The sequence below is a fragment of the Rhyacophila brunnea genome, unplaced genomic scaffold (genome assembly GCF_057557595.1).
Source record: "Rhyacophila brunnea isolate RB1 unplaced genomic scaffold, BYU_Rbru_1.0 scaffold_20, whole genome shotgun sequence".
NCBI classification, from domain to species: Eukaryota; Metazoa; Arthropoda; class Insecta; order Trichoptera; family Rhyacophilidae; genus Rhyacophila; species Rhyacophila brunnea.
In genome coordinates, this window is record NW_028232860.1 from 23,362,302 (window position 1) to 23,386,739 (window position 24,438).

Here is a 24,438-nt window from a genome sequence, read left to right on the forward strand (position 1 = left end):
GCAAGCTATTCCCCGTGGTTGGTTTATATTTATAATGTTATAAAATACATAAATTGCTGCATATTTTTCATGTCTGTGAGCAAAAAGACATGGATCGAATGTGACGTGAAATTTGCATATTTATAAAAGACTTACATACATCACTGCACACACGCATAGTAATAATTGCATAAAAACATGCAAGTAATAATGCAAAAGAATAGCGCAGTTGTGACTATAAAATAAAAGTCAGTATTGCGATTTATGTGTATTTATTTATATTATAATTAATAGCTTCAGATTTAATTAGGCAATTGCTTGCATTTATAATTAATGAAACCCTCGCGTACACTGAAACTATTTTTGGGGCGGTCCGGAAATGTTAATAACATAACAGTAATTGACAAAATCATGACATTTACAATATGCATGTACCTATTAATTTATTAAATTTAACGCTCATCAAACAGTGTCGGAATATCCATGTAGATACTGCAAACGGCTTGCAATAGAATAGAGCTGGTGATAATATGCATATTATTATAAATGGTACCGACTTTTGAATGCATTTTATTATGAAGGAATGTTAACATCAGAATACAACAGATGCACGCCCATACGGTGACGTACCTACCCACTGACACCCAGCACACCTTTCGTAGGTACAGCATAATGTAATATACCTACCTGTTTTATAAAAATAAACGTCACAGGGATGCAGCATCCCTTAAAAATATACCGTACACAGCATACGCGAGGGTTAAAATAAAATACTTAACACATAGATATGGGGTCGCTTCCCAAAACAATATTAGGGTTGCGAGATTTATTTGATGTCATTTGATAATAGCATTGGCAAGGTTGCAATTTTATGCTATTCTATTTTAGACAGCGTTCAATAACTGAGTGACATAAAACTATTAATTAATGTCCGCAGTACAACTACCTAAAACCTAATAGTCCTAATACAAAGTTAAGGTCTAGGACACATAATTTTTTACTAACCTTAATTTATTATATCTGTATTTAAACTGTTAACGACTGTACATTATATTTACTCTAAACCCAGAGGTATGAAATTCTGTACTTGAATCCTAATGCGGTGACAATATATTTCATTAAAATTTGGGGGCGATCCGGTACTCTGAACATGGCGTTCTCATACATCATTCTCACATGGTGAATTAAGAATTTAAAAATTATCACGACTTTTTATTATGTTCAATCAATAGTCAACACCAATCTACTGAAAGCCCCTCATCTATAACGATGTCGTATTTACATTGAGTTTACATTTAACATGTACCTATTTGCGATTTTAAAGTATTTTCAAAGTATGTTTTTTTTTATTTATTTGTTTCATACTTTATTAGGTGAATTATTATTAAATTATGTACCAACTTATATAAGTCAATTTCCAATGGTAGGCGGAACACGGATATCTACAGTATAAATACATGTACCTATCTATGTATTGGTTAGCAATCGTTTACTGTAGTCAGAGCACACACATTGATTTAAAATCCTTTTGTAGGTAGGATTCGTAATTATGTTATTTCAGTGTTATTTAAAATGTATAATGATAAACGTAAGCAAAATTTACTGAATTATCCCTTTAGTTACCCACATTAAAGTAATGTTTCATGTTTTCTTAATAGAAAAAATCTAACTAATTATTTTAGGTTAAGTCACTACACGAAAAATATATAATTATTTAAACATTTTATTTAGTCACTACGTTACACCACCTTTCTCCATTCTAATGAAAGACAACTATTTATTATTTAGTCATTAGACACACCAACTTTCGCCACCCCTGCTTCAAGTTTGCACAGGGTTCGCCATTATCGGCACCGGCGAAAGAAAGATAGGGTAGTTTTGCCAACCCTCGCTCAGCCGCCCAAAAGAGGGGGTTTCAAATTTGCTTACTTATTCATTATTTAAGCCTTTTAAATGTTTACGTTCATTTTATGTACCAAACATGATCAGTGGCGTTCGCCGACATTTTACTACGATATTACTCGAACTCACTAAGTTCGGTGAATATACGTGGCAGCGAAAATCTGGGGATCGAGAAATGTTCGAAGGAGTTAAGGGAGGCCTTCATCCAACAGTTGGTCGACCCCGGTTAATGATATACTTCATATTCTGTTTAACATTACAACAAGCCATTAGACCCAATGACAGTACAGTAGTATAGTGAAACAGTACTTAGTGTAGTTAGTAGGTACCTACCTACTATAAGTGAAACAATCACAAACATTGAGAAAAGCACATAAATATATTGTGACCTCGCTAGGAATCGAACCTGGAGCTCCCGAATGAAAGAACAGCATTGGACTACGATAAATTACTAACTGATCTTTTAAGTGCTATTGTAAAAAAAACCTCTACTAAGACGTACCAACACTAGTGAAAATTTTTGACATATTTTTAATCAAGTAGGTAGCTACACAATGTTGTATGAACTGAATCGCATATTAATACGTATGTTTTCCATCAGGAGTGCACTATATACCTACATACTAAATAATAAATTAATTCAATTCTACAAAAGACTAATAATGTTAAAGGCGATACGTATAGCTATCGACTTAAAAATAAATTTAAAATAGAATTTAAGTTATTTAACTTTACTCAATTGGATTTATATTAATGTATATAAAATTAGGAAGTTATGTACATTAATACAAATCCATTTTTTTATACCCGCAAGCCCCTGGTGAACGTCGACAAACGATCAAGTCCAAGCCCTGCCATCAATCAGTAGATTTACACGGCAAAATAGATCTTCCGTCCAGAGGTGCGAATGTTAAAATTGGCACACAGCCGCATTGGCAGTGACGCATTTATCGCATCCGGGTTTGTTCACCCTACGAATAAAACGTTCGCAAAATGGTGTTTAGTTTGTTTTGAATTTTGCGGCTGCTTAAACAGTTTTGACTCCGAATTTCGAGTAGTTACGCTGTTTTGTCGGCTTTAATTTTTAAAACAACCACTCGGCACGCGTGCCACCGACGTGCGATCGCCGCGATAGATAATAAACAAAGGGTATCTGTAAGGGATTTGGTAATAAATAAAAGTTTACAGCAGCAGTTATTTTAAGTAGGTACTGTATACTTACCTGAAGGGAATCTTCACTGGTCAGATGATTACTTAGATAAGGTAATTTATATTTAAATTAAAACATCTTCCATCATAACGTGTAGAATTAAAAGTTTTTGTGTTAAAATCCCTAATTAAACTTAACACAACTATAATACTCGGAAAGTCACAGGACAGCAGAGACGTAGAAAGGTGGAGATTCTATTGGTTACGCAGCTTCCGTAAGTGACTCAATATCGAAGGTGTTTGATTCGATATGATATATTCCGGATATGGAGATGTACTGTAATTTGGACGTCAACATTGAATAGAAGGCGCCAACAAGAGATGAAAAAATGTACATGCTGACTGTAATTTGAGCACTAAGAAGAAAATGATTAACGGGAGAAAAATAAGACAATTATTGTAATGAAAATTATACGAATTTTACTGTCATATTATTATGCTATAAAACCGACATTTATTTATAAAATTCCTTTATTTAGTTTTAATTTCATTAATTTTATTAACCCTGCAATTTGTGTTATTGAAGATTGTTTCGTGATTTATCTATCCATCATCAGAATACCCTAACAATAACTTAAGATAATTGGATATTCAATAGCAAACGTATACGATCGGTTTAAATATTGTGCTAGAGTGGAGTGGCGGTGTTCTCGGATACAGATTTGTTTCATCCCTTGTAGAGTATCCTCCAGATAACCTTGCCATTTTACACAATGACAAGGATTTGTGCGTACACGCAACCGTATAATTGTATTAGTAAAAGCCAGGCACTTGATTGGTTTACTCAGGTACGCCGTATAATTGCATTAGTAAATTCCAAGCACTTGATTGGTTTACTCACGTTTTCATTCAAAAAATCTATTCCAAATGGCAAGGTAAGGTGGCGGCCACTCTACATGCCGTTTGGTGTACGTAACCGGAAACCATTCTAACTATACTAATCTGCTTAGATACCTAAGTAAAATAAAATATTTTAATCATTGATATCGATTTATTTCATATTAGTTTAATTCAGTAGGTACCCATTGAATAATAATGCACATATTATGATGTAACTACAATTTTTGCGAACTAATATTATTTATTATCTAGCTAGAAGGTGATCTCTGACAAACATTATTGAATTTATTTGATATAAATTGTATGGCACTTTCACACGTCCAATTTCGTCGACTATGTAACTAATATATTATGTACAGATAAGAAGGGATTAAATAATGATACATCATTTTGGATTACTACGTCATTTAGATTTAATAAAAAAGGTAGAGATTTCATAAAAATGTTTTATTATTCCACGTGGTTATACGATATAATATTATTGTCAATAACGTGTTCAAGTGCACCGGTGCACAGGCTGAGTAAATTGTATTCAAAGTTAAATAACATACGATTACAAACCCTAAATTCTAGATCATTTTAACTGTATTCCAACATTTTATAAATTAGGTTTCGTTCTCAAATAAACTGTTATTAGAATTCCATGAAAAAATATTAATATTGCTTAGTATTTGAAAGAGGCCAAGTCAAGCCGAAACATTGAAACTAATAATGACATTCAGTCAGGGGCGTATTAAACCGTTCGGGGGGCCTACCAATGTACGCCCTAAAAAAAATATACTTAGCTATTTATTAAAAAAAAAAAAAAATTACCTCATTAAGTAAAATGGCGGGAAATCTGGCATTTTATAATTATTACAATAAATGCTTTGAGCAATGTTTATAAAATAATTCTTATAAAATATAGAATGAATATGTTCATGTTTTTAAAACCGTGCTTTGCTAATAATTTGGCCATCTTTGCCGAATATTTTTTTTTAATTTGGGGCCCTTGTCAACGCGCAACCCTTATCCTACGTGCACTCATAATAATCTTAAATCCACCTCTACATGTAGCACATTATAAAGTGTTTATATATTATTGTCATACAAATCAGCTACATTGTTGAATCCTATCCCACTCATACCTATATAGTATATTCGAGTATATTGGTACGCGTTTATGTGAAAACTTCTCAACTATTTTTTAATTATGTCACGTGTACTACCTAGCTTAATCTTGAACACCTCAATTATTGATATTATTTTCTATCAAACGAAACTATATACTTATTCAGGTAAGTATGGCGAGTAAATAGCAGTTATACCTAATCGTTATACCACTATTATAAATATAACTATTAGAGTTAACTGATACAGGTAACATTCTGAAGTACTATTAGGTTAGTGACGTAACTCTACTATTTATATTTTATGACAGAATTACATAACTTTATTGAATATTTTTTATCAAGTGTCCCAGTTCATGTTTAACACAATAATCAGAAAAATTACAAGTTACAGATACTAGTCTATGTTATCAGTGTGAAATCAAGATAATCGAAATATAATAAGAATAATAATATGTTCCCTTTATTGACAGGGTTCCCCAATTCAAATAAAATATTATTTATTTACTAGATTTTTTTATTATCGAAGTTCAAACAAATACGACATGCTACGAGTATCATCGGGTTATCTTGTGCGCTAAATGTGTACTTTTTGACAAAATCCAGCAGTGATTAAAGCGGTGGTTGAACACCCATGGCTCGCGGATTATTGACACATGTAAAAACAAAAAAAACATGTCGTATTGTTTTACAGGGGTACGACAGGGATAGTCAACCTTTTTATACCTACCGCCCACTTTTGTATCTCTGTTAGTAGTAAAATTATCTAACCGCCCACCGTAATGGTGAATTATAATGTGGAAAAGTATCTTTATTTAATTTAATAATAATAATTACTTACCAAATAATAGACTTTATGTCAGACTTTCACTAGGTTTTGAAAAATAAATCTTTATAAAACAACTTACTGTAGTTAAATCTTTGTTTTTATTTATAATTTGCAAACGTAGAAGCATGCAGTCTGATGAAATTACATTTAAAAAAAAACCTTATGAAAATGTTTTTAAAACCCCTGCCGCCCACCATGAGACCTGGAACTCCCACTAGTGGGCGGTAGGGACCAGGTTGACTACCCCTACAATACCACAACAGCCATCGTACAGCTGGTATGAATAACAATTCTTATCTAAAATGCTATACGAGTTCAATTAGGCATATTTTAACTAATAAACTTATAAATTATGCCGGAATACTTGGACTGTAATGAGTCAATAAAGAAACTGTGCCAAATTATGTGGATAGATTCCTGACATTACTAATCAAATGGAAATGGATTAAGTCCATTTTGCCTCCTACGTTGAGTTAGTTTGCCGAGTCGGCTCTTCGCAAAAATGAGCTCAATCACAACGGATACCTGTATAAATATGATTTGATATCCTCATGGAAAGAAGAGAGACGAGATAGAGACACATATCAGTAAAATGAACCAAATTTTACCAACATAGAGAAAACCTGCTACTTGAGATTGTCGAGGAACTGAAGTGTCTCCAGGTACATATTCGAAAAGACGGAAGGGATTCGGTAGAATAGTAAAGTTAATAAGCAGAATAAAATTGGAGAAGGAAACGCAGCATGATACGGATATCTGCATAGTGGTTATATTTAGCACTCTTTAAATGAGGATTGGTATTTAACCATTCGCTACAAAGGGGGAAAGTAGAGTATGACTACTCCAGCCGTGGATCAAAATATAGATTTTAATTGACGAATCAATGTACGCCGACAGCAAGTTCATATTATATAATAAACTTGACTTATAATAAATATGTATTTTCTTGAAAAAATAATCGATGATAAAAAATATATCAAATATTTTATATATTCATAAAAAGGTTGTGTGTGACTGTGTCAGTTAGAGGAATTAACACGGATATAAGCAAGATTGTATTTGGACCGATGGCCTATCAGATAAGATCAATATTTTAAAGATATTCACTATTTTCGATTACGTTGGGTGTGATATTATTGTATGTAATTAAAACTGTAATTCGGGCAATGAAAATCCTATCCTATAGATAAAACGCACCTCAAAGATACGAAAATTACGTCATAACTCAAAATAAAACACACAATACAGTAGCAGTATTATTGATAATATGATAATATTATCAACTTCTGTATTAACAATGTCTAAAATATTCCATTTTGCTATCATGTTTTTATTTATAACTGAATGTTTATTTTAAGAGACATCTATCTATTTATAAAAAAATAGTAACACCAAATCACAATCATAATAGATTGATGACCATATCTAATATCTTTCTATTTTAAAATCTGATAGTCAAATTATTTGCAGAAACCGGGCGTCGTTCTAAATATTTGACATAATACGTATCAAGAAAGTGTGTTGTGCAACACCACAGAACAGATAATAAAGAGTTCCCTGTGCAACACACATCACAAATAACATTTTAACCTACTCGAAATTGGCGGCCCGCGGGCCAGTGTAAAGCCCGTCATCAATACATATATAGGAACCTAAACTTTACTGTATTACATTTATATTATAGATAACCAGCTATTAGGCCCACATAAGTAATACGAGGTGTCATATTGTTAATAATTTAGTACTGACCTGTTTACTGAATACTGCGATATCTTCGTTGAAGGACTCCGAGGAGCACACGTCTCCTCCGGCCACCCCGGGATCCCGAGGTGTGCATGTGGCTAACTCGCACTTTTCGAAGATCAGGGCAAGCAGAGGGAATAGGGGGTGACTGGAAACAGAAACAACCAAAGGTAAAAATAATGTTCGGTGTATCTCTTAAATTGTATGATACCCTTGTAACTTAGGCATAAATTAGTTTGAACCGTCATCTCAATCGCATGGAATATATTACACGATATTTAAACTGATATGCCTTGATTGGTAAAGCACCAGCCTACAGATGGATGTTTAAAGATATTCCTAACCAAAGGATATCGGCTTCAGTTGTCGTCAGTTGTCCATGTTTTTGCTTTGAATTCTAAGTAATACATTTTTTATATAATACACGTACATATTTCTGATCCGTATTTGTTTCACATTATCGTAAATGCATACATTGACTGAGAAAACAATATAGTATGTTTATCTAGCTAGCGGGATTTGTACCCGCAACTCTGTGAACGGAAATGTTAATCAACGTTGCAGAAACCAGCCAGTCCACATTTTTGGGCAAAAATTAGTTATTGTGTTGAACAATGTGACGTTACATGACTATGCTGCATAAATTGCAGAGGCTACATTCAAACAAAAATGTTCTAACAATACATAAAGAAAATTTCATTGATCACTGATTTGTAGAAAACAGTCAAACTAGGTACACAAAAATAACATAACATGCCTAAAATCACAAACTTAATCCAATTAGAGTTATTCGCACTCATAGGTAAACTATAACTTAATATAAATTTATCATTCAAAAGTAAATGTGTAGTTTACACCTAACACCAAAGTGTCTATTCCACTGTATTTGTGTTCAGTGTTGACTGGTTGCTTTCTGCAGAAACACGTTCAATAATTATTGTTTGTTGATAAGGTCCTCGGTGAAATATCACTTGAAAGTTGAGTACTGTAGAAAAACTTGCTAAATGAGTTGCAGTTGATTAAAACCTGCAGACTATTGGAGGGACGAAATGATAAGGACGTTGCAGGAAGAAGAACATTACCCATCCGACTCACCCGTAAATGGCATCTTTGTCGCGCTTGTGCACGTGGGGCTCGGCCGCCATCACGTGGTTCGGGACCGGCGACACGTGGTTGGCGGCGGGGGGGTAGTGCATGGCCGCTGCGGGGTGCGCCACGTGGGGCGGCACGTGGTGCGCGCCCAGCGACATCCCCGCTCTGTGCGGCTCGTACATTCCGCCAGGACCTGACTCCATATAGCCGCCGTGAAGGCCGTCATCATACTGGAAGAAAAACAAAAGAAAAAAATCAGATTTTGGAAACATTACCATTACCCTACAATATGAAAACTACCATCAATATTTCGTCATTCGAGTAATATACCAACAAGGTCATACCCACGTACGAGTAGGTATATAGAATATACATTATATAAAAGTATCTTAATAATTATTAATTGCAGCTGAATATTTCATCCAAATACTAACTATAAGATACAAGTAACCGCTGTTTAAAACTTTACACGGATGCTGTCGGCTTGGTATCTAGCTTTTAACGTTATCATGGATTTAAATATTTTTAACCACCATTAACCCCATTCAGAGAACAACAAGAATACCCCATCGGCTCCAAGTTATTATATTGTGCAAGTAATATTTATTTCTAATGATTCAATCAATGTTATTAACAGTGTTATATAGCATAAAAGGTTGTTAACAGAATCACCTTTCAAAGTATACTATCAAAAAATAATATATAAGTAATTTACAGACACACCGTGTGGGGTGGGTACTAAGCAGTGGCGAAGACTCCATACTAGGCGATTATTTGAAGCCTACCTTCTTAAGAAAAATATTTTTTAATTGCATGTTGACTTATTTATATAATCACTTGATAATATATTCTACAAAATAATTTATTTTGCCAATGAGATATGCCGTATGTGTAGGAATATATTACACAGATAATAACAAATCAATCAGCAAAGGTTTTAATAAAATATATACCACAGCGCGCCATCTGTCTTGACGTAAATAAAGGTCGGATTATGTTTCAAATAATTCTCAATTTTTTTCATATGGACTTTACGTCACGTAGCCCCGCCCAGTCTGTCGAATTGTATGAACTAACGTAAGCTCCGATCGCAGAGCTTACAACTAAATAATTAATAATTAGATAATTTAAAAAAAAATCTATGGTGTTTAATCGAATATTAATAAATATAGACTGTTTTTACAAATAAAAAGAACTTTTATCTAATGATTTTGAATATGCATAAGTGTTTTGAAAAAATACGTACTTAATTTAATCTGATCGCTAAATTTTATGTCGTCAGTGAGTTTTTGAAGTTTCATTAAATTAGTGTGTCGTTATCATTAGTGTGTGCCTATTCATTAGTAGTAATATCGTATCATCTTCTTATTTCTCATAAGTATACCTGACAAGTGTACTTGTCGAATCTCCACAGCCTACCTCTTTCCAAAAGTCACCCTTCGCCACTGATACTAAGGTTATATTATTATATAGATTCTTTTAAACGATTGACATAATATACATCTCAACATCACTAAGTGTATACAGGCTCAATGTTTACATACATACAATATATTTTAATGTTAGACGTTGAGCTCTCAGTAAGCCTAACTACAGATATTATATATCTATTTCATCGGCTAGTTTAGAACTGATATCAGAACCTGTTTAGTAGATCAATACCTAATAGAAATCAGTAAAACGTTGAATGAAATACCTATTTCATAAAAAATACTTTCTTTAACTGAAGAGGCGTGTTATGTGACTCTACTAATTTAAAATTATTCATCGACTTAATTTAAAATCCAAATAACATTTTTAATCTTTGTTTATTGTAATTAATTGATACACAGACATTTTTCACTCCATGCATCGATATCAAAAGAGAGTTGACTTAACAACTTGACAAAAGTTAAGTTAAAATAACAGTTAGTTGTGATAATTACAACAACTGAATATATATTTTTATTATGACATACTTAGTATATTTCTGATATTTAAATCAATAAAGATTTCATAATCTTCATTACCTACCTACTCACATAGAAATATATCATTTTTTATGTAGATTGTAGTTTATGCTATCAATATAGTAATTGTAAATGGTTTTAGTTATCTTATGGATAAAGGAAAATTAAAAATATTGATTAAAAATAACGAACCATTTTAAATATTCGATTAAGTAGTTAAGCAGAAACATGAAATTAAGACATAAATAAACTTATTTGCTTACAATATTAATAATGTATACAGTATATACCAATGGCGTACGGAACATAAATGCTGTAAAAACGGAGCATCTCCAGAAATAATTGATAGGGTAGGTACTAACTATTAGTATGCGTTCATTGCACAAATCAGCGGTAAATTTATGCACGTACCTGCCCACGGAACAGATTAATAAATATAATTCAGATAGGCTATACCCCAAAATATTACATTTTGAAGCAGGGTTTATTGTTTATTGTTTTTCAATTTGTGTATGAGTCAGAGTATGTACCCAGTAGTTTGAGCAAGTGGTTGACATCTATTTCTCGTAAAAACAAAATCTGTTAATACAGGGCCTCCACAGAGTGGAGGTTATTAGCCCATAAGATCCTATTAGGATCGGACATGGTCGAAAGAAAAAGAAAGAATGTCAAACGAAATTGAAACACACATTATAGACGTGCAATAGTGCGTGTTGCAACCTTCAAATACACCAATATTAAATGAGTGTCAGTGCATAAACCGAGAGCGGTTGTCAGAACGAACGACAAGCGTATTCTTTACACGTGTTTAAGTTTATCCCATATTCTTCCACATTCAAGATCGGTTGCCAGTTACTCCACATCCGTTAGGTATTTCAGCTTCTATTAATTCTGTGTTCCCTGTACCTGCCTATAATGATCATATAAGTTTTACAAGTATCGTTTAATTCAGGGAACACAGAATTAATCTAAAACTATAAATCTGTTCCGTCGTTTAATCTGTGTATGTTTACTATACTGCGGTTTAATTATAAAACTATTATAATGGAGTTCTGCCACGTAAGATACAGGTCATTTAATATAATATTATTGAATAATGCTAACTTGTAACATCTATTAGGACAACAGAGGATATGAAAGATATAGAAAACTGCTAAAAAATCAGAAAGTATTCCAGAGTGATTACGATCATAGGACAAGGAAGAAAAGACAATTAGTAATATAATATTATTATAAATTATAATATGTGATTTGCTTATCAATGACAAGATGACTGACTGTCAAGTTATTTAATTTTATTGTGCATTCAACAGTACCTACCGTATTATCCTTTGAAAAAGATAAAGAAGTATGGAAGTATCGCCTTAATTATTTAACTCAAGTGTCGATTTGATTATTTCTGGGCTACCGATTAATAACCTACGCTAATAACAATAAATTTAAAATAAGTGGAAAGCGTCGCTTTAAATCTTAATTATTGGTGTTTTGATCTATAAATTTGACATTTAAGAACTGATAAATTAAAATTATGATTGTATAATATTACGAACCTACAGCATAAAGAGAATAATAAATATAAAGTACGTTTTTGTTATTTTATTTGTATTATAAATGCTTGTCGTTTTCCTAACATTATTATGACCTAATAACATAATATTATGCTATGTTAGTGACTGTCCGACTAAACTTTACATGCAGTTGTATTTAGGTACCTATCTACAATTATTGCATTACAATGTTAATGTTTTGGTTCCGGCACAAGTCGAACACGTTTCGTGCAAGAAATGTCAATGTACGAAGTGCCTAATTAATAAAATAAAACCGTCCATATACTGCAACAAAATGTCAGTTGCAGGGACTGTCTTGGTAATATCGAGGTTCAAGGGGGAGTGGAACAACACGTATAGGTGGACATTCTAGAATACCTTCTTATGTTCCATAGTGGTAGGTTCGTATTTTACTTAGTAGGAATTGGCTGGAAAAGCTTATCGCATTGAGAAAAAAAAATTAAAAAATTGTGAGCAGTGAGAACAATTATCCAACATATTCTATGTGTGTTAGGAATATAAAAGATTTTGAGTATAATAGTGTATAATAGTGCCGCATGCTTTTCAATGCTTTAAACGTGATTTGAGAGCTTTCATTAGTATCTTGAGTACGCCATAAGCTTAAAGCCCTTTTTACTATATTATGTTAGGTTAGGTTAGTAGACTGCGATTAATTATGTGTGTATGTACATCCACGGTGGCCGCGCGGCTTAAGCGTTGGACTATAAAGCCGTGTGTCCCAGATTCTAATCCTGGGTCTGGCAAGTACACATATTGTTTTTCAATTTGTGTGTGTCAGGGTATGTGCCTAATAGGTTGAGCAAGTGGCTGACATTCATTTCTCGTAAAAAAACAAAATCTGTCAATACAAACCTCTACTCTGTGGAGGCCCATATGATCCTATCAGGATCGGACATGGTATCCAGTACGTATGTGAACAAGGTAATGCTGCCGGAAAATGATATAACTATTTAAAGTTTTGCTGCCCTGTTTGAAATGACTACATCTTACGTAGGTAACTTCCTATGTTAAATAATAGTGGGCTATTGAGAACATTGTATTTATCTCACACACTACTTATCCTAATCTGGCTATGCCCATATCAGACTGGCTCGGTAGATTAGATGACCGGTTGAATTTATTTAAAATCCATTTTCACAATATGCTCGGCCTAGACTCGATAATTATTAGGAGACCAGAGGTGTCAAAAGTGCACTAAAATGTTAATTTTATTACTTGCAGCCAGTTACGTTTGCCTTAGTATTAAACTGAAAGTATTACAACTGCCTAATGATCAAAGCATATCTATTTTTTTACGTGTTATACAATCGTCATGATAATATTTTTTTTTTCGTAAGTTTTATTGCCTTATTTTTAAAAGGTGTTGAACTTTCACTATTTCTGATTATAAATTTGGCAAATTCGAACGACTTTCATTATTATATAGCTTATTACATATTATATCGTCAATAAAATGTTAAGATCTGTCATAGGAATGAATAATTTATTACATACTTAAGTAAATATTTAAGTTTTTTTTAATAAAATTCAAAATAAAATCACACAATTACAAACGTAGATATAGAGAATTTTTTCTTTAAATCAACATTCAAAAAGCACATAAGAATGTATTTTTAAATACCTATGTAATAAAAGACTTAACAATGGATCTTTTCTGTGGATTCGCTGAATTCCAATTACTGTGGTTCCTTGTAATATTATTTGACATATTATTATTATAAATTATATTATAAATGTACATGCTAACTTAAAGCCAGACACAATATAAAGTCACGTGTATACAAGTACATATTGGATATCGTTGTAGGTCAGGATTTTTTTTTCAACACCCTAAATTCGTATTATTAACCTTTCTTGATACCTATATGGCACAATATTTGGGTTATGAAACAACGTTTCCGTTACATACTAGGCAATAAAAACTTCAATAATAGATAATTATATACTTAGTTGAAAAATAGAAAGAAGGCAACCACCTATTGATGGAGAAATTGGAACACCTCGGACCGTATGCATAAAAATTCGCAAGACAATTGTGTCGATAGCAATGCAAGAAGCGTCGACCGGTCTCTATATACTGGTACCTAGGTTAAATGGAGTTCTACCACGTAAATGCAAGTGAAATTGATATTTCAGATATTATTTATTGAATATTAATTGTAGAATGTCAGCAAAGTTCACTAAGAAGATAAGTATATTTTTGATAAATTGTATGAAAAATTAATAAATGATAAATTTTGTTACAAGAATTAGGAGCACATGTGTAGTTAGTTATATTAGGTAGGTAATAAATCGAGAAAATTTTCTGATCGTACAAAAAATATGTTAAGATCAGTCATATTTGTTGCTTGAAAGTTGAAAGTATCAGGAGCACATGCGAGCAAGTAGATAATATTATGCACTTTTATAAACAGCTCACCACTAATGTATCGAAATGTGCGACAAACCCCATTGACAAAGGATTCGAATTTCGAATTCATATTATTGATGTAAATCTCATAGATTCCAATCTCCCGCTTTCAGCATTCAACGACTAAGAATTCGGTCGAGCACTTTTACGAGGATGATGGCTTTTAAAAAAGTTATAACAAAACCATCAAGCCATCAATTCCGATGACGTGGCAATATTTGGGCGGTTAGAAAAAAACCATGGCGCAATTAATCGATCTCCCTGTACCTACTGGGCCCCTGATACTCGAAGCTTTTCTCAAAAGTAAACATGGCATGATTATTATCTTTAAATATATCCCTTTATCATGTCGGCAGGCCTCAATTCCAGTCCTGTTTTTATTATGAAGGGCTCAAGTGTTTTAGAGGTGAGAATGTAGGCGTTTGATATTTTACTGGTCTTACTTCTTACGTAAAATAATAAACTATATCTGACGTATAAGCCAGATAGTAGGTATATGATTTCACTGTGTACCACGGGAATTCTTTATACTTAAGTAAAAGACGGTTGATTTGATGCTAACAAGAAAAACACGACCGCAGAGATAACAATTATTACAGTATCGAAGCGTCAGTTTCAGTATATAATAATTATAATAATGAGCATATCCTGGCTGTGGAAACTTGTGAAGTAATTATATGGTAACTATTTAGAACTGGTGTCTCAAAGAATGAAATCAGCATGATTGAAGTAGAATTTAATTATTACATTGTTAACTTGTGTTTAAATAAATTGGCAATAATTTCACAAGTTAAGAAAAACAGATAAATGAACGATATACCCAAATGGTGCAGTCTTAGGAAGGAAAGTTCTGAGGAAGATTTTTGAATCCACGCCTGGAGAAGATACTACTGTGGTTCATGTGAGCAGGACATATCCACTGTATGCCAAATTATAAAATACCCATGTAGAAAGCGACCTCGGCATACACACACTCCCGCTAGATTGATAATCTCATAGAGAGGATACTTGCCGCAGGACTCTGGAGACTATAGCATTAGAAGAAAAGGAAGAAGAATACCCAAATCGTTTTTTCATTTTGAATTATCACCTGCCACTAGTGAGTCAATTAATTGATAAGAAGATACCTGATTACTATGTAGTCGAGTAGGTATTCAAATACTAAATAGGTATGGTTTATATTATTTAATCTCTAAATATATAGATATAAGTTCTACATACCTATAACTGGGTTGTTTTGAGAAATTCATTTATAGCATCTAACGTTCAGTGAAACTTGTCTAGGAAATATGCTAGGATATTATCTCGTGATCATGCTTTAACACAGTGTGAATAATTTGTATTTTTTTATTACCTTTTACATAATGTACCTATCTAACTATATGTGCGAAATAAAACGAGGGTGGGTCTAAAATCACTACTTTTGCGGAAATCCATATCGTTATATAAAAAATACACGCGTTAACAAAAGCATATTTATAATAGATTTTTTTTTAAAGTAAGACCCAGCAGGAATCGAACCTGCATCCCTCAAAACGAGCTGAGTGTCTCCCTTTAAAAAAAAAAGATTTTTTCTATCGGTTATAATATATTTTCTCATTGTTTTCAAAATGATGTATGTTCAATAATTAGAATGTTACATTCTTAAATCTTGTGAATTATTCGTTGAAAAATTATATTGGAATTCCACTAATGTGGTGCAAGGCCCATATGATTTTATACGACATATTTTTATCTAATTATTCACGTCTTAAAATAGTTGAACAATTACATTCCTAAATGAAGTTGTTCAAACTTACAAAATTTTTAGTTTCAATGCATTTTAGTCTCAATTAAAATTAGTTTGAATCAAAATTGATATTTAATTTGACGCGTTTTAAAATAAGTAAGTACTTTCTAATATTGGAAATTCTCCAAAATTCAGAATGGTACCAAAAAGGATATAAAAATGGGAAATCATAAAAATGGATTGTCACTCACAAATAAATGTATTGAATATTACGGCCATCGAACCATTTTTACTGCATCTATGGTTGAGCTTTATAAAAATAATATATTATAATTACCTATATTATAGGTAAGTAAAGTAGTATAATATTATTTGTTGCCATTTATTTAATATAGGCGTAGGTACATTACTAATAAGATAAATTATTTAAGTCATATTTAAAATTTTAAAATAAATAAAAAGTATTAAACTTGCAGTTGATGAATTTTTAGTAGGACTGAAAAGACCTATACATATTTTTACAAAATATTAATACTTCAAACCAGATATGTAAAATACATGGCCCGCGGACCGGATTGTATTAGTAGTTAGGTACCTACAAATCGTTAGCATTCATGGATACGACATTTCGTTACGCTTCGTAATTATTAAGAGAATAAAATGGGTGTTTGATCCAGAGCGACGACTCAATGAGAAGGAGATAGTCAACAACCTGGCGAAGTGCCTACTCAAAGTTTTATATACCTACTCAAAATTAATATATAATATTGTTATCTCAATTCAAAACGATCTAGTATTCAATCTACTTGGCAGCATTTAATGTTATTGCGATTCAATAAATTATTGGTTAGGTTAGGTTACATAATACGTATGTACTGCACTTACCCTAAACTATAATGATAATGGATTGTTAAAATAAAGTTGATTGCCAGTTATGGGGATATTTATCATTATCTAGCTATTGATTTAATTAATAATTTAACCATGCAACAAATTCCCATGAAACAATCAGAAAAAAATAGTAGAGTAGGTATTACTATAAGTCAGTTAACTTTATAAAGTATATAAAATACATTGACTGGTCTCTCTCATGATATAAACGTATAGCTATTATTTGCAAAAATAATATAATGTAGTTCCAGATATATTATTTTGAAATCTCGGTATTATCCAATAAAACCCATTTTGAAAAAAACTGAGGGTTATCTCCTTTTTCCTTTCTACACTAGATATTATTATTATGACCATAATAAGCTATGTACGAGGGTGGGTCAATAAGTCCTTAGAAAAGCCGACAGGTGGCGCGACTAGTACTGCAAGCGGTTTGTTTTCATGCAGCGGCACTACCGATTCAGTATGCTGCGAAGTTTCAATCAGATTGGTCGGGTTGTTGTGTGTTTCTCGTACATTTAAAAAAAAAAATTTGCTTGTGGAAAATGGAAAAATGGAAAATGGAGAAAATTGAGTTTAGAGTTGTTATTAAACATTTTAATATAAAAGGGTTAACAGCAAAGGAAATAAAAAATGAGTTGGATTTAGTTCACGGCATATCTGCTCCTTCACTTGCAACTATTTATAACTGGTTAAATGAATTTAAACGTGGTCGTACATCAACAAAGGATGAACCACGCTCAGGACGTCCTGTAGAGGTGACTACACCAGAAATGATCAATAAAATCGACGATATGGTGTTAAGTGACCGAAGATTAAAGTTGAGTGAGATAATTGAGGTTACAAGGATCTCAAAAGGTAGCGTCATTTCTATTTTACATGACAAATTGGGCATGAAAAATATTTCTGCAAGATGGGTGCCGCGTTTGCTCACAGTCGACAATAAACGCAGTAGGGTGGTGGCCTCTAAAGCCCTGTTGTCGCTCATGCAACGCAATCCGGATGAATTTTTTTGTCGCTTTGTGACTGTAGATGAAACATGGATACACCACTATACTCCCGAGACGAAAGAACAGTCAAAGCAGTGGATTGCGAAGGCAAACCATGTCCAAAGAAGGCGAAAACCGTAAAATCAGCTGGTAAGGTTATGGCTACTGTATTTTGGGATGCACGTAAAATTATTTTCGTTGACTATTTGGAAAAAGGAAAAACAATAACAGGGGATTATTATGCATCTTTATTGGACCAGCTAAAAATCAAAATTGAAGAAAAACGGCCTCATTTAAACAGGAAAAAAATCCTCTTTCATCAGGACAATGCCCGTGTTCACACATGTTTACGATCAATGGCTAAAATTGAAGAATTGAAGTTCGAATTGGTCGACCACCCACCGTATTCGCCAGATTTAGCCCCCAGTGACTTTTTCTTTTTCCCAAACTTAAAAAAATGGCTAAGTGGACAACGTTTTTTTTCAAATGAAGAAGTCATCGATCGGACAAATGCTTATTTTGAGGACCTTCCGAAAACTTATTTTTCTGACGGTTTAAAAAAAATGAGAAACGTCTAACCAAGTGTATTGAGCTCCAAGGAAATTATGTTGAGAAATATAAAAAAAATTCAAAAATAAAACCTGTTTTAATGCTTTTTTCTAAGGAATTATTGACCCACCCTCGTACCTATCTATTGTCATCCATTTAATTAACTGTGATATAAAGCGATAAAAAACAATATCATTAAAAATAACGCATTACATGTTGTTTTAATTCAATTGAAAATATTTTGTATTTGTATTTTCATAAATTTAATAAAAAGATTCAGTCATAAAATACTTTTCCTAACTATATACGGCTTTAAGTTGACATACCTACTTCCATGTTTTCTTTTATCAGAAAATCTCACATAATTTTACTTTCTGTATATTACCTAGGTGTAGAGTAGATGGTTATGTCTATAAATGGGGCATAAATGTGTCGTGTATGTTTGTCTGGTGTATTTTGGTTGCAAGTTGCAAGAGGGGCATTATAGGTCAGGGAGCCGTGAATGATGGACGAGGCATCATATCATGGACACCGACGGAGGAACAGTCCGTCGCGAATTCATTATTTTGCACAAATACTATTTTTTTCTGTTGAATATATTATTTACAAGCTTGAAATTCGTGACGATTTTTATTATTCTCGAAATCATGTCCTCTGTCACAAAAAGTCATCAGAAATAAACAAGTAACATCGGATTGTATTTTTCTAAAAGGTTAACACATTCAAAGTCCAAAATTATATATTTTTAAATGCAACAATGGATACGACGTATTCATTAGTGATATCAGTGTAATTAAATGTACATATTAATTGTAAAAAAAATAATAGCAGAGACGTATAGGTATTTCTTATTTCAACTATTTTGTTTTTCAAGAACGTGAATTTATAGACCCTGTCAGATGCATATTTAATGCAATCATTAACACAATAATACCCATTATGTTATTTATATATAATTAGGTAGGTGCCTAAATAATTTTTCAAAGTATACTGTGCCTGCAAAAGCTCGGAATATAATAATAATTTATTTTAGTTTAAATCATATTTAATGGAATACCTACTCAAAAATAAAACAACTGCAAAATAAACAAACCACAGTCAAAAATCATAATATCTAACTGTAATACAAAATATTGAGAATATTACAGTAGGTGGGAAGAACGGTATATAAAGAAATATAAATATAAAATAATCTTTAAGTTTAGGGAGACAAAATTTTTATGACTGTAATTAATTCAAAAGACAGTAGGTATGACATTATGTCTTCATTGGAAAACAATTGAATATAATATTATGATGTATTAAAAGTGAAAGACTTTAAGTAATTACTTGATTATCATTATTATCATCAGCCAAGAACAATTCACTGCTGAATGAAAGTCTTTCCAAGCTGATTCCATTAATTTCGGTCCTGTGATTTGTCTTACGCAGAATTTAACTATTTTGGCCTATAGGTTTATCTTTCGAACGTATTCTACCTTCTTTCATAGAACTAGATGATTAGATTTGTAAAGCAATATCTCTCGTATGTATCTTCATGTGACGTACATAAACAAAAAGAGTATTGCTATGCAGAAACCACTAATTTTCAGATATTTTACTAGACCTAGGTACCAATTTAATTGGGTTTTCAAGGGACGAATCGTCCTACGACAGTGATAATGGCATGGTAAAAATTAACGCGTTTTTCACAAATGATATACCTAATATGCTCTCGACTTGGTAGTTATATGTTAAAATATTATAACATTATGTAATTTTAAAAAAAAACGTAGGTAGATAGGTAGGTACACACATATTACAGCGGTGATTTTTGAGATGAAAATTACGCAATCGATTCGTAAAATTATTTTAAGGGGGGGCCTCGAAACAGTTCAAACCAGTCTTACAATTATTAAATTATATTAAGTAGATCTTTCAAAAATTGAGTACAGAATATTACAAAATACCAGCAATCAGAGTTAGAAGTTACCACAGCAATCTTACATAATAATGATTTTTAGTTATATGATAAGATTCTAGGAGTTTTTTACTATTTTTTATCGTGAGGTCTTCAAAATTAGTAAAGTGCCTCGGGCCTTCAAGTCTCTAAATCTGCCACCGGGTACATAATCAATTAAATTTGGTATGATATGAGCAGAATGTACCAGGCGATCAGAATGTATAAGAAGTAGTGAATATCTGATTCAAAGTGCCTAATGTTCTTTTTTTGAAAATAAAGGAAACTCTCATTGCATTATCGATCAACAGCGACTTGCATAATACGCAAACATAAACAATAACAAAATTGCCCCAAAATACTTGAGCATTTCAAAATTATTGATCGCGCTGTGTTCTGACGACGGTGGTGTGTGTGGTTATTCAGTTTTTAGGGTCAACGTAGGGTGAGAGCCGGCGCGGCGCAATGATTGATTATGACACCCGTAAAGCATCGCGCTACCAGGGCGGCAGGGAGGCTCAGGAGGTCTATGGCAAACACAGCGCGGCCATCCACCCCCGCGCTCCTGAATATAGTAAGTACTTTATTTTATCGATCGGCCGTCTGCCGATGATCAGCTGTTTTCACGATCTGCTTGCTACCCTGGTTGTGAGTATTAATTTAAACGCATAAATGAAATAGAAACACTTTTTTTGGAAATAATAATAATAAAAGTCGTCTACTACAATTAATTAACACTACCTCATCTGTTGAGCTGTAAATAATATATTATATATGTAGATATTAGTGGCGAAGGGTGGAGGTAGGCTGTTAAGATTCGACATAAATAATGTATGCTAAACTTTATCAGTCATTCTTATTTCTTTTCATTGGAACTAAGAATACAATTTCATAGTCATACCTAATAGATAATTAATAGTCAAAAAATATTCATCTACTTATACATAATTTAAGATATGTATTTTATGGATAGAATTTATCTATTATGGTTTGGTTTATGCAGGGGATTTCAAAAAACTAACAAACACCACCATGCCTACCTGCTACGACTACTAGCCTTACTACTCTAAGTTCTACACTGCTAATATAATATAAATTGGCAATTTTTTAACTCCTACTGGACATTTAAATTGCATTGCATTATTTAAAACTATATAGGTACGTAGATACTTATTAGGTAACTACCGACCGATAATTTATCGGGAATATATATAAATATCTACATAGGTACTTTTGTATTTATGTATTTATATTTATGTTCTGTAAAAGCTCTAGCTAACTGACTAGTTATATTAAACTATTTGCAAACATTCTAGTGCTTTTAAAGCTTTGAAGGTTTTCATAACAAATAACTTTCCCAGTTAGACGAAAGTTTTATATAAGTAAGTACATTAAATCGATAAGTTGTGAATCATATTATTATGTATTATAGGACATATTTTAAACATATTATATTCAGTTTGATGCTAGTAATGTAATATAATATCTGGTGGGTAGCCATTTTACGAATGTAAGCAGGTGTATTAAACGAAATGAACTGCATTTCACAATAAAAAACAAAGCATTATTTTACGGCACACCTATTTAATATTCTTAAATTAGTCTAGCAGTGAAATAGACAATAAAAACATACCTTTACATCATTTTACCGTCGCATAAACTTTGTAATGGGAAAATATTAAAAAATTTAACGACCTCACATGAAAGTCTTATGAATCCCACGAAAATGGTCTTTACGGAGAAGGCCACAAGACTGGACGATTTGAAAACCTAACCTTTTAGCAATTAAAAATACATACCAGCTATTTCAGATGCCCAAGGCACTAATCTTTGTGGGTCTTCGGTGGAAATCACAATAATTAAAACTATCTAATGTTATTTTCGAGGTTTTCTAACCTGAATATTATTAAGTATAACAAAGTCTCTAATCTGCTCTGTGTATCCATATAATATAATTATTAGAAGGTAGGCACCTACTACTAATACACTTACAAATTAAATAAAGAAACCTACATTAATCATACCTATTGCTCTGCAATAAATGGTATATTTTAATATATATATATATATACCTACTTATATATTAAATAAATTCTCCCAATAAATTTATCCTAGAAGTGTGATAGCGATATAATAATAATAAGTAAATATATCCGCCAATGACAAGACTAATCGTCTGCGCCAACATGAACCACGGAACGCTGCGTTCGACCCTCGCTTACCTGTCGACCCTTCGCCGTAGTAGGCCAGATATTATATAGGGCATACATACATAAAAACGCAACCACCGACGGCGTTAATTGGCGCAGAGGATAAAAATTGATGTAACATTTACCTTGATTTAATACGAGAATTTTCTACACATAATATGTACCTACAACGCAATTAACTACCACGAGTAAAGCGAATTCATGTATCATCTCTTCCGTAAGTAATGAAATTTCAACGTGAAGAACTAGCGACACTTATAAACACTAAAATGTGATGAATGCCGCATCAGTAGGTATATTCTGAAATTTTAGACTTTTTTTATGCCGGACATGAGAGAACACATTGCTGCCCGTTGCTTGCGTCTATTATAACTAGGGATTCCAATCCCGGGATCCTGAATCCCGGGATCCCGAGCTATTTTCGATACCTATGAATCCCGGGATTGATAAACATAATCCCGGGATTTCGGGATTGATTTTTTTATCAATTTTTATGGAAAATAAAATAAAAGCGAAAATAAAACAGAAAAAAACACTTTTAATAAAAAATAACTACATTAGAAATAAACTGAGTTTGAATGAAGTTTGATTTATACCCATGTGTAGGTTGCCGATTCATTTTATTTTTTCACATGAATTATTAAAAATGAGAAAGATTGGAAAAAAACAATGCTTCGCACTTTTAACAAAGTAATTCTACCATGATATCATACGTTTTACGGCAGTTTCATATTTGGCTGACTAATTAGATTTATGATGCGGAAAGGCCATACGTACGCCATGATTATTTGCTTTACTATTTTAAATCTCGCTAATCCATTCATTATGTCTTTACTATCAGAAACAGTGATCTCATATTAAATTCACATTATTATTTATATTACAATATTATTTACTCAATTAAACTTGTGTATTTCCAAGATTGAACGTATACAATATTAACAATAAATGTCTTCAATAGTATAAATTATACTAGATTTATTATTGACCGATTTTATCAATGTTATTTGTAAATATATTTTTTTTTATATTAACAATGGAAAAAAATGCCAATCCCGGGACCAGTCCCGGGATTGTCAAATTGTAATCCCGAAATCCCGGGATCAGAATTTTGGCTCGGGATTGGATTCCCTAATTATAACCTTATTATAGCAACGGTGTACTGTGTGTCGTTATTCTGTACTTTTCTTATAATCATTTACTTCCATCCAATAGACATTATTCGCCACTGGTCTTCACACATATTATATCATATTTCTAACTACATAATAATTTAATGACCAACTATAATCAGGTTTTAATACCAATGTCACATTAAGCCTAACAAGTAGGTGCATAATATATTGAATAGTATTTTCATTTCTACCTTTGACTGAAGCATGCAAGCATATCAGTTAGTCCTATTTCAAATAATATAAAACACAACTTAGTAAATATCATTATGTATGTAAATAATAAGTAAATAAATTTATTGTTTCAAGTGGTATTATAATCTCTACAT

At 32.4% G+C, this 24,438-nt stretch overlaps 1 protein-coding gene across 2 annotated transcripts in view; it reads right to left on the reverse strand.

Annotated features, from left to right (window-relative positions):
- Positions 1-24,438, reverse strand: part of hth (Meis homeobox homothorax) — a 930,897-nt gene that overhangs the window by 885,755 nt on the left and 20,704 nt on the right. For both annotated transcript variants that reach the window (XM_085948514.1, XM_085948513.1), the window contains exons 2-3: positions 8,707-8,933; positions 7,618-7,759 (exon numbers count right to left, since the gene is read on the reverse strand). In XM_085948514.1, the coding sequence (XP_085804640.1) occupies positions 7,618-7,759; positions 8,707-8,933 (369 nt within the window). The remainder of the gene's footprint in view (positions 1-7,617; positions 7,760-8,706; positions 8,934-24,438) is intronic.